General features: G+C 35.1%; 1 protein-coding gene across 8 annotated transcripts in view; it reads right to left on the bottom strand.

Moving 5' to 3' along the window:
• Window positions 1-17,666, bottom strand: part of LOC105487701 (ATPase phospholipid transporting 8A1) — a 266,324-nt gene that overhangs the window by 166,617 nt on the left and 82,041 nt on the right. For 4 of the 8 annotated variants that reach the window (XM_011751245.3, XM_011751246.3, XM_011751243.3 and 1 more), the window contains exons 10-15: window positions 16,268-16,379; window positions 14,756-14,921; window positions 13,215-13,342; window positions 10,869-10,946; window positions 9,855-9,943; window positions 4,398-4,442 (exon numbers count right to left, since the gene is read on the bottom strand). In XM_011751245.3, coding sequence (XP_011749547.1) covers window positions 4,398-4,442; window positions 9,855-9,943; window positions 10,869-10,946; window positions 13,215-13,342; window positions 14,756-14,921; window positions 16,268-16,379 — 618 coding nt within the window. The remainder of the gene's footprint in view (window positions 1-4,397; window positions 4,443-9,854; window positions 9,944-10,868; window positions 10,947-13,214; window positions 13,343-14,755; window positions 14,922-16,267; window positions 16,380-17,666) is intronic. The other 4 variants (XM_011751247.3, XM_071093666.1, XM_071093665.1 and 1 more) reach the window with 1 other exon arrangement.

Below are 17,666 nucleotides of genomic sequence, written 5' to 3'. Positions count from 1 at the left end.
TAAAATGACTGAAATTGCAAGGCTATCTTGTGATCTAAAAAGCAGATAGTCTTTAAAGTTCTTTAAAGTCCACAGGATGTAATGTAACCAGTACTGTTTCATAACCAGGCTGATGTAAGTTTCAACTCTCACATCTACTCGTTTTATAATTTTGGGCAAACTGCTTATTAGCTTCTTAGCCTGAATTTCACCATCTTTAAAATGTCCATGTCAAATATGTTATGAGGATTAAGTGAGAGCACCAGAACTAACACTCAGTGTGGGCTTACTATGTGCAGACACTATCCAAAGCACTATACAGAGCTCATCTAATCTTCAAAACCTCCTGATGATGCAACTATTATAATCTACGTTCTTCCAGATGAGGACATGCAGGCAGAGAGTTAAGTAACTTGCTCAACAGCATCAGAAGAATGAAAATCTAAACTTGGTTGCTTAGTATCCAAAGCCCACATCTTTGATCACTCCACATAACCCTGGACACAGCGGTAGCTCAGGAACATTAGTTCTTTCATTTTTGAAAATGAAACATTTGAAAAGAAACATTAGTTCTTTCATTTTTGCAGGCCTACAGGTAATTAATTATTTTATAGATGGAGAATCCAAGTATATATTTAAAATAAAGCTTGAGGCTGGGCATGGTGGCTGACGCCTGTAATCCCAGCACTTTGGGAGGCTGAGGTGGGTGAATCACCTGGGGTCAGGAGTTTAAGACTAGCCTGGCGACATAGTAAAACCCCATCTCTGCTAAAAATACAAAAAATTAGTCAGGTGTGGTGGTGCGTGCCTGTAGTCCCAGCTACTCAGGAGGCTGAGGCAGGAGAATCACTTTAATCCGGGAGGTGGAGGTTGCAGTGAGTCGAGATTGCGTCACTACACTCCAGCCTGGGTGACAGAATGAAACTCCATCTCAACAAATAAACAAACAACTCACTTTACTGTAATGGTAGTGAAAGCCTTTCCTATTGTTATGTTTTAAAATCATTACTATCTAAGTTTATATGTAATTATAAGTGGAAATGTATAAGCAACTTATGACAAAGCTGACACTTCTTATTTGGAGTTACCTAGTTTAGAATATCGAATTTTCCAAAAGGGTGTTTTACAAAAAGAACTTACTAAACTAGATAAAATGACATCCTCTCTTTCCAGCACCAATAAAAGTTATGAAACAACCTTTATCGAAAGTAGAATATTTTGAATGACCTGAGTGAACAAATACCAATTTTTAACATTTCCTTCCAATATTAAGAAAAATATGGAGAAGGCAATTTCTTGTTAGGAGTAACTGAGTTATTTTAGAGGATATGTATATCACTTCTACACTAATGAACAATATTTAAAATTAACAGAATTATGTTAATGTTACAGAAAAGCAGATATAGTCAAAATTTTAACTACTTCTCAAAGGATTAAATAAGAGGGAATATATACAATATTAAACTTGAATTATCCACTAATAGTAAGATGCTTTGGTACATTTAAAAATGTTAAAAATTATGAATGAACTCCCATTCACAATCGCTTCAAAGAGAATAAAATACCGAGGAATCCAACTTACAAGGGATGTAAAGGACCTCTTCAAGGAGAACTACAAACCACTGCTCAGTGAAATAAAAGAGGACACAAACAAATGGAAGAACATACCATGCTCATGGATAGGAAGAACAATATTGTGAAAATGGCCATACTGCCCAAGGTAATTTATAGATTCAATGCCATTCCCACCAAGCTACCAATGACTTTCTTCACAGAATTGGAAAAAACTGCTTTAAAGTTCATATGGAACCAAAAAAGAGCCCGCATTGCCAAGACAATCCTATGTCAAAAGAACAAAGTTGGAGGCATCACGCTACCTGACTTCAAACTATACTACAAGGCTACAGTAACAAAAACAGCATGGTACTGATACCAAAACAGAGATACAGACCAATGGTACAGAACAGAGTCCTCAGAAATAATACCACACAACTACAGCCATCTGATCTTTGACAAACCTGACAAAAACAAGAAATGGGGAAAGGATTCCCTATTTAATAAATGGTGCTGGGAAAATTGATTACCCATAAGTAGAAAGCTGAAACTGGATCCTTTCCTTACTCCTTATACAAAAATTAATTCAAGATGGATTAGAGACTTAAATGTTAGACCTAAAACTATAAAAATCCTAGAAGAAAACCTAGGTAATACCATTCAGGACATAGGCATGGGCAAGGACTTCATGTCTAAAACACCAAAAGCAATGGCAACAAAAGCCAAAATTGACAAATGGGATCTAATTAAACTAAAGAGCTTCTGCACAGCAAAAGAAACTACCATCAGAGTGAACAGGCAACCTACAGAATGGGAGAACATTTTTTGCAATCTACTCTGACAAAGGGCTAATATCCAGAACCTACAAAGAACTCAAAGAAATTTACAAGAAAAAAACAACCCCATCAAAAAGTGGGCAAAGGATATGAACAGACATTTCTCAAAAGAAGACATTCATACAGCCAACAGACACATGAAAAAATGCTGATCATCACTGGCCATCAGAGAAATGCAAACCAAAACCACAATGAGATACCATCTCACACCAGTTAGAATGGCGATCATTAAAAAGTCAGGAAACAACAGGTGCTGGAGAGGATGTGGAGAAATAGGAACACTTTTACACTGTTGGTAGGAATGTAAACTAGTTCAACCATTGTGGAAAACAGTATGGCGATTCCTCAAGGATCTAGAACTAGAAATACCATATGACCCAGCCATCCCATTACTGGGTATATACCCAAAGGATTATAAATCATGCTGCTATTAAGACACATGAACATGTATGTTTACTGCAGCACTATTCACAATAGCAACGACTTGGAATCAACCCAAATGTCCATCAGTGACAGACTGGATTAAGAAAATGTGGCACATATACACCATGGAATACTATACAGCCATAAAAAAGGATGAGTTCATGACCTTTGTAGGCACATGGATGCAGCTGGAAATCATTATTCTTAGCAAACTATTGCAAGAACAGAAAACCAAACACCGCATGTTCTCACTCATAGGTGGGAACTGAACAATGAGATCACTTGGACACGGGAAGCAAAACATCACACACCGGGGCCCATTGTGGGGTGGGGGGAGGGGAGAGGGTTGGCATTGGGAGTTATACCTGATGTAAATGACGAGTTGATGGGTGCTGACGAGTTGATGGGTGCAGCACACCAACATGGCACATGTATACATATGTAACAAACCTGCACGTTGTGCACATACACCCTAGAACTTAAAGTATAATAATAAAAAAAAGTTTAAAAAAATGTTAAAAATTACTTGTATGTAGGTGTCAAAATGTATGACACTCCAAGCAATGGGCGTGTGGTGTCTCATCAGTTGTCACAAGAACCAAACAGCTGCCTGTCATTAACCCTAGGTGTTGTGAGATTTACTGAAAATTTTTACAAAATCTTCACTTCAGTGAAATAAATTCCCTGTTGAAAAATATTTAAATGATGTTATTCGACTTCAAAGTATATTGAAAATATGGCTTCATCATCAAATACATGAGTAATATGAAAAATAAAAATGTAATGACCTATAAATTCTCAATGTTTCTAAAGTTACCAACATTAAAAAAAACTATTTCCTGAAATTTCATTTGCCCACCAACTCATCATGAATTATAGAAATATCAAAATAAATTTGGACTCTCCAAGATGAAAATATACATTCACAAAGGGGAGGAATTTTAAGGTTAAAACCAACAAAAAACTCATAAAGTAGTGAAGTTAAACCTATAACACGCTGTTTTTAATGATGCCAAAATTAAATATATTAAAGTGCTTGGTAGCATAGTTTTCTAACATTCGGTGCAGATTTTTAAAATGTTCACTTTATAGCCTGCATACAGACTTATTAGAATAATCGTAAGAAACACAGAAGGAAATTTCTACTGCTTGGGCATGTTTCAGTAGCGTCTTTTAGGAGCTCTGTAAAGTACGTAAGTAGTGGCAGAAGGTGGCAGTACTGAGCTAGAAAAACCTCAGAGGGCTTCAGGAGCTGTAGCTGAAACCTGAGGTAGTCCAAAGCCCACACTCTCGAATTGATCATTAGACTTTATTATAGATAAATAATGTAAAACTCTGGCAAACCTAATCTATAAACTACATGTTTCTAAAATAACTAAAGTTTCTCCATCAAAAATCAGGAATATTCAATAGATTTCAAGAAATATCTACTTTACAGCATTGTTATCCTACCAGCTCAGCAATATACTATATATATATACACACACACACACACATACATACATATATATATATAAATAAAAGATAGTGAAATGTGTCTTACAAAACAATAAAATGCAAACCTTTTAAAGGGATCAATGAGGCGGAAAGTTCCATAGAGCTTACCATTCATCAGGAGAGCAGCCATAATCCTCAGGTTCAGGGACATGGCTTCAGAAAGCAAGAAGAGAGGCAGAAAGAGAGGAAAAATAATCACAGAAAGGCTGGAAACATAAAACCACGAAGAAGGGAAGTGGGAAGTATAAAAAGATGGATCATTGAAAAGTTAACAAAATGAACTTTTAGTTGAATCTGAAAGAATGGCAGTTAGTACAGTAAATAGAACATAATGATTCATGGTAGCTAAGCAGGTTTACAAAGTTATCCTGTAACTGTACAGCCAATTTGCCTCTTCACTACAACATTTACTTATTTTATCTACAAAACTCACAATTCAGTAGGAATTATTTGAACTTAGCAGTTTAAATACATGCTAAAGCCAATGAAAAATTAATCATGTGTTATATAATCAGAATAAAATGTTTTAAGGTAACAAACATGCTAATATCTTGAAACAAACTATCACACTAATAAAATTTGTTAAATACATTTTGGAAGTAACTTTGGCTACCATGAGATGATGGTTACTTCAAAAGGCACATTAAAGTAAAAGTTACCTGCATTTCTATAATTAAATGGAACCTTAGTTTAAGAGATTAAATGATATTCAAAAATTTTCACTTAAACTATAATTCACTCATTAAAACACTCTTTATCTCAAACAGAAAACATATTCATCAGTATCTTCTTTAATTTCATCAATTCGCTCATCTGAACACTAGGAAAGTCTGATAGATGTATTTCATTTCAGCCAGTCATGTATTCAACTGGAAGGGGCCCATAATACATGACAGATCAGATTTTCTTATTTTCCGTTTCTTTCACAATATAATCATTCGATACTTTTCCTGTAAATTTACTAGACATAGAGTTTTAAAATGCAGAGTTCAGTACAAATGAAAATCACTGTTATTTTTGACAAATATACAATAAACTTTGTTAAAAACTCATGGGATCCTTTCACTCCCTAAAAGTTCAACCTTTCATCAACCCAGCCAAGGCAGGGACTTCATCATTCCAAGACACCTCTTCCACTACCAAAACATTAATTTGCTTCCAGTGCAGTATCCACTATATCACTCCAATCACAATGGAGGTGGTCCCTTTTAACTCACTATTCTCTCTCCTACCAAAGGGCTTTTGTGCCTGTTAACGAAGAAGGGCTAATCAAGCCCTTTGCAGGCTGGACTCCAAGAAAAGGAGTTGGCATGCTGCAAAGCTCTGTGGAAACTGGCTGCAACTCCATGTTTAAAGCAATCACTTCTGATCAACCTCAAGGCTTGGACCCTAGCCCATGGACTGTGCCAGGGAAGGGCCTGGTACTACCCAAGCAACACTGAGCATGGTCCTGCCAAGCTGCACTAGCCCCGATCTCATACTAGGACACGGGATAAAATTTCCCAAGTCATGCAGCTTAAAAGTTCCAGAGCTCAAGTGTCAGAGACCCTCTCCCCAACTCTGGCTCAGCCCTGGAAGAATTCTGAGCACTACCTAGAGCCCAGTCAGCAGTAGGTGCCCCGCACATCTGCCACTGATCCTATATGCAAGTTTCCCTCTGACTGCCGCTCCAGAAGCTCTGGTGTCTACGTGGTATCTGGCTTTTTGCCTTTGCATGTGCCTGTGCTGTAATATCTACCTGGTAAGTTCCTCAATCAAATCCATTCTTAGATCTCAACTCCAGAATCACTTTCTTAAGCATACTTCCCTGCCTTCCCTGTTTAGATCAAGCCACCCATCATAGCCTCACATAGACCTCTATACTGTGTTAGGACTTTATATTTGTCTATATGATTACTTAATTAGCATCCACTAACTACCAAATAGACTATACACTTTAGGCAGGAGGAAATCATGTGAACTTTTGCCTATTTTGCCTCCATTATCTGTCAAAGTGTCACATGCATCAACACTTCACATATGCAGTAAATAAATGAATGGGGTTGACTGGCATTCATCACAAGTCATGGTGAGCAGTAAGATAAACATGGTTGTAACAAGATCTTGGGGGTATTATAATTGTGAAATTTCCGTGGTGAATCTCTTCTCGGGGTTAAAGTAGCAGCCAATCCTTTCGGCAAATATATAGCTAAACCAAATACTGTCAAGTAAAGTTATTCACATAGTATATTCATAAATAAAGATTGCTAAAACTTATTTTTCATTTAAAGGGAAAATGCAAATGATGTTAATATGAATTAAATGCTTTGTCCACACACAAAGCATTATTTAGCTTGCTTAACAGAGTTTCTTTTTATAGACCGTACGTTGTTAAGCCTCATCCAACTTATTCTAAAAGTAAGGTCTAAATTTTTTTTACAAAGATGGCACTTAGGGCTGCATCCCAGAATCTTTACTCTATTGAGATTTGTAGCCACTGAACAGAGAAACTGCTTACCTATTCCGGGTATTCAAGTAGTTATTATAAAACTGACTTATTCCCTACAGGAAGCAATTAGCTGAAATGATATTTTAATAACTAATATTTACAGTAAAATATCTAGTTTGTCATAAATTAAATTTACAAATGATGTCACAATTACTTACATTTTGCTGTAATTGTCCCATAAAAAGATCTAATGAAATAATCTAATAATTTTAAGCACACAGTGCATTCCTAACTAAAAGTTGATTTCTACAAGATAATCATCATCGGCAACGACGTACAAATCTTTTTTATTTTATTGCCCATCATGAATCCAATTGGGGGCAAAGGTTCAGGGAAATGAAAGAAAATTTATTAAAATTAAATTCTGATGTACTGTTTTAAGTGTTAATTATAATTTTCTTACAAATGTATAGAATACACAGAACTAGCTAGGAATTATACTATCAGGAAACTTCAAGCCTTATTTTTCTAATTGATAAGACACAACAGAACTCACTTGAACTCTATCTGGGGTGAAACTGAGCTGCACCTGATGTTTTGGCAACATTGAGGCAAAATCAGCTCTGCACTTGTAACTCCAAATGCTTTTGTCAGGATATGAAATTTTGTGTTACTCTCTGGTTTTGCCACCTTCCTGGGGGGATTAACAACTTGGTTTCTTCCACTGGGATTAGAAGTTCTCATACATAATAGTTCCCACATCAAGCAATTGTTAAATGCTGCTCTGGGGAAAATGGGATAGCAAAACCAGGTGATTTCCCCCGTCTAGATTCCCATAAGCCAAGAGTGCCCAGAGGAAATCCACACGGAAAAGTGCTTGACAGTAATTTCTCTCACCCCTTCATATCTAACCATGGAGACTGGCTGTAATTAAGTAACAGTGTTATGTTCCCTGCTGTAAACATGTGGTCAAGTCAGAAGTCATGGTTTCTCCAAAATCTTCAGACATCAACAACTCTCTACGATGCTAACAATCCAATAACCCACCAGGATGTGTTTGGGAAGGGACACTGATAAAAACTCAAGGTTAAGGATGCCTAAAAGCACATACACAAACATGATCACTGGCAGCAGTTTAACTAGCTTTACTCTACATGGCTTCTGGTATTCTTGAAAATATACCATAACCAAAGAGGAAACAGATTTCGGCTTATGCAGTTAAAATTTGCAAACAGAAACTTTTGTTTTTTATTTCTAAATATTATGTTAGATTTCATATCTGGAAAAGGAGCTTATAAATGGTTTGGTCTCACTATCCACATCTTAAAGAGTAGGAAATGTCTGAAAATAAATTTTCTAGGATTACATGGTCAATTCTAGACAAAGCCAGAACTCATGGCTTATGACTGCATCTCAGTATTAAGAAATATTTCCTCAAGAGGTAATTCACTTCACTGGCAATTTAATCTGAATGACAATACTAAGCTCAGATCCATCCTACACTATAACAGTTGTTAATGATGACATCATTGAAACAGACACAGAAGAGCACTGCTCTTTAGAACTACTGCGTAGGAGCGTTTAAGTACCTCTTCCAAGAATAAGAGAAAACCTGATAAAATGCAGAAGAAAAGAGAGGCTAGATCTGATTTTAGCTTTCTGTTCTGATAATTTCACAATCAATGATTACTAATTTGATGAACCTGCTTACTGAATTAAAAATCATACAAAGTAAAAAAACAATGCCAATTATTCAACAGGTCACTGTGGAAATACTAGTTATAAATGAATACATAATTTGTGTAAAAAAAATCACCATAAATCTGACAATGTGACAAACTCTAGAATTGCAATAGACTTTCATGTTCTCTACTGGGATGACTGTGGGTTGAATATATAAGCACAAGATGTCAAAAAGTGTGGCTGCAACTCTCCTGCTCCAGCAGCAATTTGTTGGCGGGAGGGTGGAAGAGCCAGGTAAGCCTCTTTAATCTAAGGAAATGAGGACATCTTCAGATAAAGATGAAGAACAGCACCCAGCCCAGTAAACAGTAAGCATGCTTCTTAAATCAACAGCCTGTCTTTACAGTGTGAAAAAGCCACTCAATCAACTGTCTTTTTAACCTCATTTATACATATAGTTTAGTCATTTTTAGTCAAGCTCTCATAACCCAAAGAACAAGGATGTCTAGGAACAACCACACACTTTTGGGATTTTTCATGAAATAGTTACTTATTTATAATTTTAACTAAGGCATTTTCAAAATGTAACACTCTTTGTCACTGGCTGACTGCTCAGAGTGAGTGGGGAAGAGTGGGTGCAAGCCAGAAAACCAAGAAGTGTCCATGCTTGTATGAGTAGGAGATTGATATTTACTAGTCTCACTTGTAGGTAGATGAGGATAATTGGCAAGTTTGACAACAGGCCAGTGTCAACCCACCAGGAGAGTGTTCACCTTTTGATGTCTTTTCTAGGAAATGTAGAAATTAATTTTCTCACATTACGCTATAAAATATTTTAAAGAGAAGGCTATGGAACAGCTTGTAAGCATATCTGGAAATAAGAAATACATTAAACGGGTGCTCAACAAGCATATTCTAAAGAACATTAACAGCCTGATAAAAGTTTCTGATTATATTAATTATCCTCCAGATTCAAGAGTTTCACGTCTCTACCTCCTTTCCACCATCAGAATTCTAGATTCCTCTATGACTGCAAAAAGGAGAGATGATAGAAGAAAAAAAAAATATCAAAAAGGGTAACTGTCACTATTTTAACTTGAAAACTGCCCAAGGCCTGGTTATCTGTCCTTACCAGATCCAAGCTATATTCTGATTTATAGTAGTGTAAAGGGAAATACGTTTGTTCCTTATTACCAGGGCAAGAGAGAGACTTTCAGCAACACTAAACACTGAAGATACCATTGGGCAGAGCACCCGCCTCATGTCATCCCAATTGAAAACAATGCCAAACTACAAATGCGAAATATACATGTGTCCTAAAATTACAACAGCTGCTTTTTAGACTAAAAAAAAGAAAAACCCACACCCTCCCCTAATAAGAACTCCCAAAGGTACCAAACTGTTAGCACTAATTAAACATGTATTTCATATCCTAATTAAAGGGAAAAACTCACCCATAAGCAACTCCCGCTATGGTGCACTTCTTAAACTGCATTACATTGCATGTTAGAGTACCAGTTTTGTCAGAAAATATGTATTTAACCTAAAAAAGTTTAAAATTTCTCATTAATATTTCAAAATATGCCAGTCTTTTATAGAGAAAAAAAATTCTCATGCTTTTTATTAACATTGCAGGGGCACAATGAATATTACTAAGGGATTACTTTCTGCACATTCATCAAGGAATATATTCAGCTTTTTAAAAAGTATTTTACAAATGAATCTTTTCACATATGAATACTAAACAGTATCACCATACTAGACAACTAAATTATATAAACATATGCCTCAGTATGGTCTGAATTTCCACTAGAAAGTGCCACTACCACCACTTAACATTTATAGAGCACTGAAACATCTATCAGCATTTCTCAATGCAACAGTCAACTGTAGAATTTATAATAGCTTGCACAACTAACTTCATGCAACATCTGAATTGGTAAGCAATAAGAATAATTCTGGACTATATGCGATTTGTAAAGTGTAAGTTGGAATATGGCAACGATACAAAAAAAGAAAACCTTTTTTTAGCTAGAATATGTAAATGGATTACAAATATACACATATGTGAATAAAGTATGAATTATAAATCTAACATTCCTATTGACTAGACTCACATAGCTTCCTTGATGAACTTTTCCTCCCTTCCTGCTTGAAAGGTATGAAAAGTTCTAAAACGTTTATAACTTGAAAAGAGCCAATCTGTTGCATACTAGCTAGACTATATACCGAGGGACATCTCTAAGCTCTTGGAGTGCTTTACCTTGAGAGCAAAATCTGCTTTAGACAGTGTTTTTAAAAACTGATTTACTAAAAATGAGAATTGTTCATCAGGCTCTAACAAATGTATTATTCGAATAGTGGAAAATTAAAAGCTGTCCATTCATCTGAAGTTATCATATATGGCAGATACCACACCAAATCTGACTTTTTAATTCAACACATAATCAACAATAAATTGAGTTTACCTGGCCAAGTTCCTCATTCAGATTAGATGTTCGAGCCATGGCAGCAGTGTCTGTGGGTTCATAGTGCATGTCAAGATCCTTTAAAAAAAAAATTAAGTAAATCATTGAATACAACTGGTAATAAGGAATTGGGTGAAATTTTAAAAGAAAACAATTGGTATATTCATACTTCAATAAGTCACTGTTTGATGAACTATATGTAAGCACTAATTTCTTGTCATCCCTATACCATTTAATTCAATTTTTCTGAAAAGTATTCAATATAGACTATCATATTCCACAGTAAGGGCAGAACAGTATGGTACTTACAGCCTGTCTATGAATCATGCAATCTAGGTTTACTATCATTCCACCATTTTCTATATAAATGAACTATCGTAAGGATTAAAAGACACCACACAAAGTGCTTCCTACTGTGTCTGACACAAGGCAAGTATTTAGTAATGTGAGCTAGAACTCAGCAACTAAACACTGCTCAAATAATTAGGTCTTCAAACCCCTGGAAAAGGTACCCAAGAGATTCTGTCTGGTTGTGCTTTCTGGGTCAAGAAGGAAAAACAAAATGCACTTCTCAAAACATAAAAATGTATAGTTTTTGTACTTATTTGTACTTGCCTTTTGCCCAGTAATCATGAGACTTGACTATATTATCCTACAAAATAAATATCTTCTATAGTAGGCTATTTTATTAACAAGTCAGGGCTGTAGTTCACAAATTTTCACATCAAATGAAAAGGCCAAAATTCAAAGCCTGTCTCTCCCATCTCTGTATTCTGAACGGATGAACATCACTTCCGAAATAGGCTATTGAGTTTTATGTGCCATGTTTTAAGAGAGATATTAACCAACTGGGCCTTCGTTCAGAAGAGAAAGTGATCAGAATAGAGATTAATCTGGAAGTCATATGAACTGAAGGACAACAGAAGATGACGGGGAATGTTTAATTAGAAAGGAAAAGATAGGATAAACTGGCATGATAGCTGAGTTCAGATATTTTGCAAGACTATCATTCAGAAACAAGATTAAGCACTTTCATAATAGACCCACTGGGAAGAACCAGAATCAAAGGAAGACAGTTATAATCTCATTTTCACACAAGAAAGTTGCCTTGTAAAAGAAGGCTGGAAAGTCAGCATTCTGTCAGATGTTATAAAATCTCTGTATATTAGAAAGGTGGTTGAAAGCATAAGCCTGCTGGGTTAATCCAACACTAAAATTAAATAATTGTTTGAAAAATATTATTTTTGAAAATGGAAAAAATAAAGTGATTACCTAGCTTACTTATGTGATCCTCACAATAAGTTACCCTATTATTGCTATAAGAAACTTCAGTAAGTCTTACTTATATTTGTACATATCCCATTATATAATTTTTCAGCCATCTATCTCCTGCATGAAGAGAGCTACACCTGCAGCTCATTTTAGATTTCTAAATTACACTGACTTCTTGCCAATGATTTAAGAGATTGACAGTTTAGGTAGAACATTCACTACAAGAAGATACTAAGCAGTTATAATAGTTATCAGTTATATTTTTAAAAATTCTAATATTGTTTATATTGAAAGGCTTTGCAATGATTGAAAAAGGAACATCGAAAATAACACAAAGTTTCTCAAAATAAAAGAAAAATTAAATTTTCTGGCAGATTAGGCCCACAGATTTAATTTATATAAATGCATTAATTTTAACTTTGATAAAACTGTAAGACCACATTTAAAAATATTTAGAAAATAGATGTCCAATATTTTTCCAATATTTAACAATATCCAAGAAGAAAATTATCAATAAAAATTTGAGTGAAGCTAAAATTGTTTACAGTGTGGAAAATAACATGGTATAACATAATAATCTGGTTGATATCAGTAACAATTACAGTATTATTTGTATAGTGCTTGATTATTTATGAAGCTCTTTGCTATGTCAAGAGATTCCTTAGTCCATAAAACCACTGTGAGATGTAGGTAAGGCATATTACCCCTATGTCTGTGTTCAAGAAAATAAGTTTCAAAAGAAGTGACTTGAGAAAGTTGATACACCTAGTAAATTATAATACTAGAATCACAATTCACATATTTAACTCCAAACTCATCGTTCTCCATCTCCCATGACCACTATGTATTCTAAAATAGGTTTCCTGAACTAGAGATCTATTTTCCCCACAATGTCTGGTCTGTAAACTTGCGTGATTCTGAGATGAGGAACTTTGCAACAAATTAGGTTCAAAACTCTGATGCTGTAGTCAAGAAACGGTAGATATAATTAAAACCTTTTTTCTCCTGAGATATCAAAACATCCTAAGGACAAAATTATTTTGTAGGGTGATGACAATCATAATTCATATTTACCCAATTTATGAAGTATGCTTGGGTAAATTTCACAACTTCTAGTGTAACCAACAAGCTGATAGGAATCAGATTGTTGAAAAGGATGATGAAGGTCAAGAAATTCAGTCCAAAATTATTAGCGCCACCATCTGTTGGGAGAGGCAGGAAGAATGTCATTTACAGTTTTATATTTTATTTGCACTGACCCCAAATTAGCATAATACAAGTTTTCCATATTACGTAGCTTATTTGATAATTTGGGAGGAACACTTTGCTGATAATCTATCCTAATTCTCAAGTACATCCTTCAAGACAGAATTGCATTATTTGTGTTCAATATATTGTTAATCCAGGTAAGAGCGGTATAAAAGTACTAAGACAGTGAAAGGACTGTCAAATATTGCAAATCCTCTTCCAAACACAAAGTTTAGAGATATTAGAGAGAGGACTGAGGGTTTATAAATATAAAATCTCCATTGGGTAGAGTAACTTTTATATAAATTCTTAAAAGTATTTCCAACTTAAGGCATGCTTTAAGAGCAAAAAATCAAGAGAGCAGCAGCAAAAACAATCCAAACTATATGAGTACTATTCAGTCCTAGGTAAATTATTCTCCTAGGTACATTATACTCTTCTTCCTCAATAATGAAAATAAAACAGCTATACCAGATACAATTGTAAAGTATACAAAGAAACAGACTGATGGTAGTAGCAGGTCTGATATTGAAATAATAAATCAGCAACTATAAAAATGACTTGTAACTGCAGCAAAGATAAAGCAATGTAATAAAAAAAACTGGTATTTTTAACCAGTTTTTGCTATATGACTTTACTAGAATTTGCTTTCACACTTTTGGAAGTTAAGTCTTTATTGGCTAAGTACTCATGAAATAAAAATGTAAACTCATTTCACAGAAATATCCAGGAGTTGTACATTGATACCACAATAATAAAAGGATAAATGTTCTAAAGGCAAACTATTTACTAGCACTGTCTCTATGATAACATTTAATATAGGACTTACCACATTACTGAGTTCAAATGAAAGTACATTTGGTTTAAACATTTTTAAACCATATAAACCACTTTTTGGCGCTTTTATTTAAATCTTATAAATTTAAATATTTATATTATATTTAAATATATTTAAATATTTTATATATTTATAAATATATACAACATATATTTAAATATATTATGTTTTATTATATCCACACATGGTCAATCTACTTTCTTTACCACGCAGTTAACCATCTATGTTAAAAATATTTTTAAGGAATAGTTTTCATTGATGTATATCATAAATGACTATACTCCGTGAACATTTCATACCATTATAGAGTTGTCATTATGTTTTTAAGGATTCTGAAATTTTAGGATTCCCAAATTTTACTTACACTTGTTAGAAATCTCATTGAAAAACAAAGATCAAATGTCCAGCTATCTTGGCAACAAGGTCTTCTTTTTAGAAACAATAGGAAATTCCATAAAGTAAATCAAGATCAATTGTGAAACAAATACGTTTTAATCTAAAAAAGTGCAGTAAGCACTTGATTGCTTACAGTTTAGATTGAGATACCAGTCTTTTCCAGAATGCCTTCGATTCCAAATGGCTGAGCCCACAGAACAGACAAGAGACATGGCAATTAAGATACAAAATAAAATCAAAATTTGTACATTTGTAATCCGTTCCACATTTGAGAGCTTAAGTGGTGGACTTGTTGAATTCTGTAAAAAGAAACAAGATGAGTAATAAAAAATGTATACCAACGATTTAGCAATGTATACTTAGTATTCTGTCGAGGACGACAAAGTCACAACTCGGTATCTAGTTGTGGGTGGATTCTTGAAAATTATGCAAAACCCATGACAAATGTAATAAGGTGCCAATGCTTAACCACCTTTTTTTTTCAAGGCCACTACACCACCCAGGCCTTTTTCTAGGAAGTAAACTGTAAGAAAGAAGAGGAGAAGGAAATTACATTCCTTTTGCAAAAATAGCTTTTGCATTGTGGCAGGTAAGATGAATAATGCATTACTTGACTATGTAAGCAAAGAGGGTAGTCTAGAAACATTTAGTTAGTGTTTCCGTTCAGGAAGAGAGGCAGACAAGGCAGCCCATGCCCCCACACCCAAACAGGCACCTGGAAATTTCAACATATGAAGGCAACATTTAAAGTATCTCCAGCTTTCAAATTTCTGGTGGCATTTAGCAATTGTTTTACTGAATGCAGCAGCAATTTAAGTAGTCCTGGCTATAAAGAATAACAGAGGCAAGTTTCCTCAGTTGTATTTGATGATTCAAACGGTTATGTAGACCTGTGCTAACCAAAAAATCCACCGGACAGAAAATTAAATGTCATAATCAATATAAAACGAAGATTTATAGAATTTATAAAATGGCTAGGGGCGGAATCACTAACAGCAATCTCGCTTGCCTATTGATAATACCTTTATGCCTGTACAAGGTACAAAGGCATTAGCTCTGAGAGCAGATTTTCATTTAGTTTCTTAAAACTGTTTTCCACACCCATCTAACTATTGAATATTGATGGTGTAACATAGAGACGGAGCAACTGTAGGCAGGTGTGAAGATCAATGCAAGAATTAAAGCTGATGGCAAAAACAGCCTTGCGTATAAATGCTATGAAAAATGGTCATTTGATTCAAATTTCTAAAAAATTTTATAAAAAGATAGAAATTTAAAAATATGACTATTACATTAAAATTACAAGACACATGTTTTAATGCAGATCACTTATCCTGACATAGACAACCTGTAATAATCAGTATAATAGTTAGTAAATGCTGCCATAGACCCATACACAACATTCTTGAGAGTTCACGTATAATCTCTGGCGAACCTTCCAGTATTCCTGTGTGCAGTGAGCCATTCTTATAGGGAGGTAATTTCAAGGTCCCACTCACAGGAGGACCAGATTCTGAATGTACAGGGTTGGCTCAGGAATCTGTGACAGATGGTCTCCTATGTTTGGGACCACCGCACTGAGATCTATAAATCACACACTCACAAAAGCCTTAGGTTCAAAAGGTTTCATAGAGATAAATCCCACCTGCATCAGCTTGGTGTCATGTCCAGTGTAGACAACTATTCCATGAACCCACTGTGTATTTCTCAACTGAGCTCCTCGAAGAAGAATCTGATCTGCTCCCAGTGGAACAGTGCTAGGACAGATTATGTTGACATTAGAAACAGTATTTTCTAAAATGCTTAAGAACTCTTGTCACCATATAGTTACAAATGTTCCCATTATTAAAATAACCCTTCTCATATTTAATTTTTAGAAAGTAATTTCCCTCCAATACAAATAATTTTCTTAAACAGCAACAACAAGTATTTAAGTATTTAAGTTGTTTTTCCTTAACACCAAGCCAGTCATTTTCTGTAACTTCACTATCTACTATGGACTGCACTATGTCCCTCCACTATTCACATGTTGAAGTTCTTACCCCCAATATAATGGTATCTGGAAATGACCCTTCAGAAGGTAATATGATATAGAAGAGGTCATGAGGGTTGGGTCCTCATGAGGAGGTCCTCATGAAGAGATTATGCCCTCATAAAAAGACACTCGAGGAATTTGCTTTTGTCCTTGTGAGGACACAGCAAGAAGGGGCCTTTTGCCAGCCAGGAAGATGACCCTCACCAGAACCCAATCATGCAGGTACTCTGATCTCAGATGTTTAGACTTCGGAAAAGTGAGAAAAATAAATTTCCATCATTAAAGCCACCAAGTCTATAGTGTTTTGTTATGCAGCCTGAGCAAACTAATACATTAACCAAAACAGTAGGTAATGTTTTGGAATTCAGAGGCTAATTTACACATGTATTTATAACTTTTCCTAAACTAATAAGTCCATTTAGGTTTCTAAAAGTGTTAGGAAGTGATGGGGCTAAGGAATTTGTCTGCCCACCTCAGCCCCACCACACACACACACACACACACACTCTCTCTCTCTCTCTCTCTCACTCCCTCCCCGCCCCCCGCATCCCACCCAAATTAAAAATAGCTTTGTGCATAATAAAGGGCCAAAAAAAATTCCTAAGAAAAATACACAGCTCTCACCACTTATTTGCATTGCCAGCCCTGACTCCCTACAGACAAGTCCCTGTACTTAAACCCTCTAGAACATTCATTTTTATAGTATTTGAAGATTGGTTCCCCAAGAATTGTGAATAAATTTCAAAGAACAGTAAGCATTTTGGAGCTGTTCATTCCCTATCATTTAAACCACATTTTTCATGAATAAGGTCCAAAGTGGTATTTTTGTGGATTTTTCACAAGGCTACCCACTATGGTAGGTTATTGGGTGATACAACTCACACAGGGACATAAGAAGGAACAAAGTCACCACAGAAATACTGGAGTTCTTGAGGAAAACGTAATACATAAATTTTAATGGGTCATGGATTACTATTACCAAGTCTTTATTTTAATAAGAGAAAAAAGG

This window comes from Macaca nemestrina, chromosome 3 (genome assembly GCF_043159975.1).
Source record: "Macaca nemestrina isolate mMacNem1 chromosome 3, mMacNem.hap1, whole genome shotgun sequence".
Lineage (NCBI taxonomy): Eukaryota > Metazoa > Chordata > Mammalia > Primates > Cercopithecidae > Macaca > Macaca nemestrina.
This window is presented reverse-complemented; position numbering and strand designations above follow the sequence as displayed.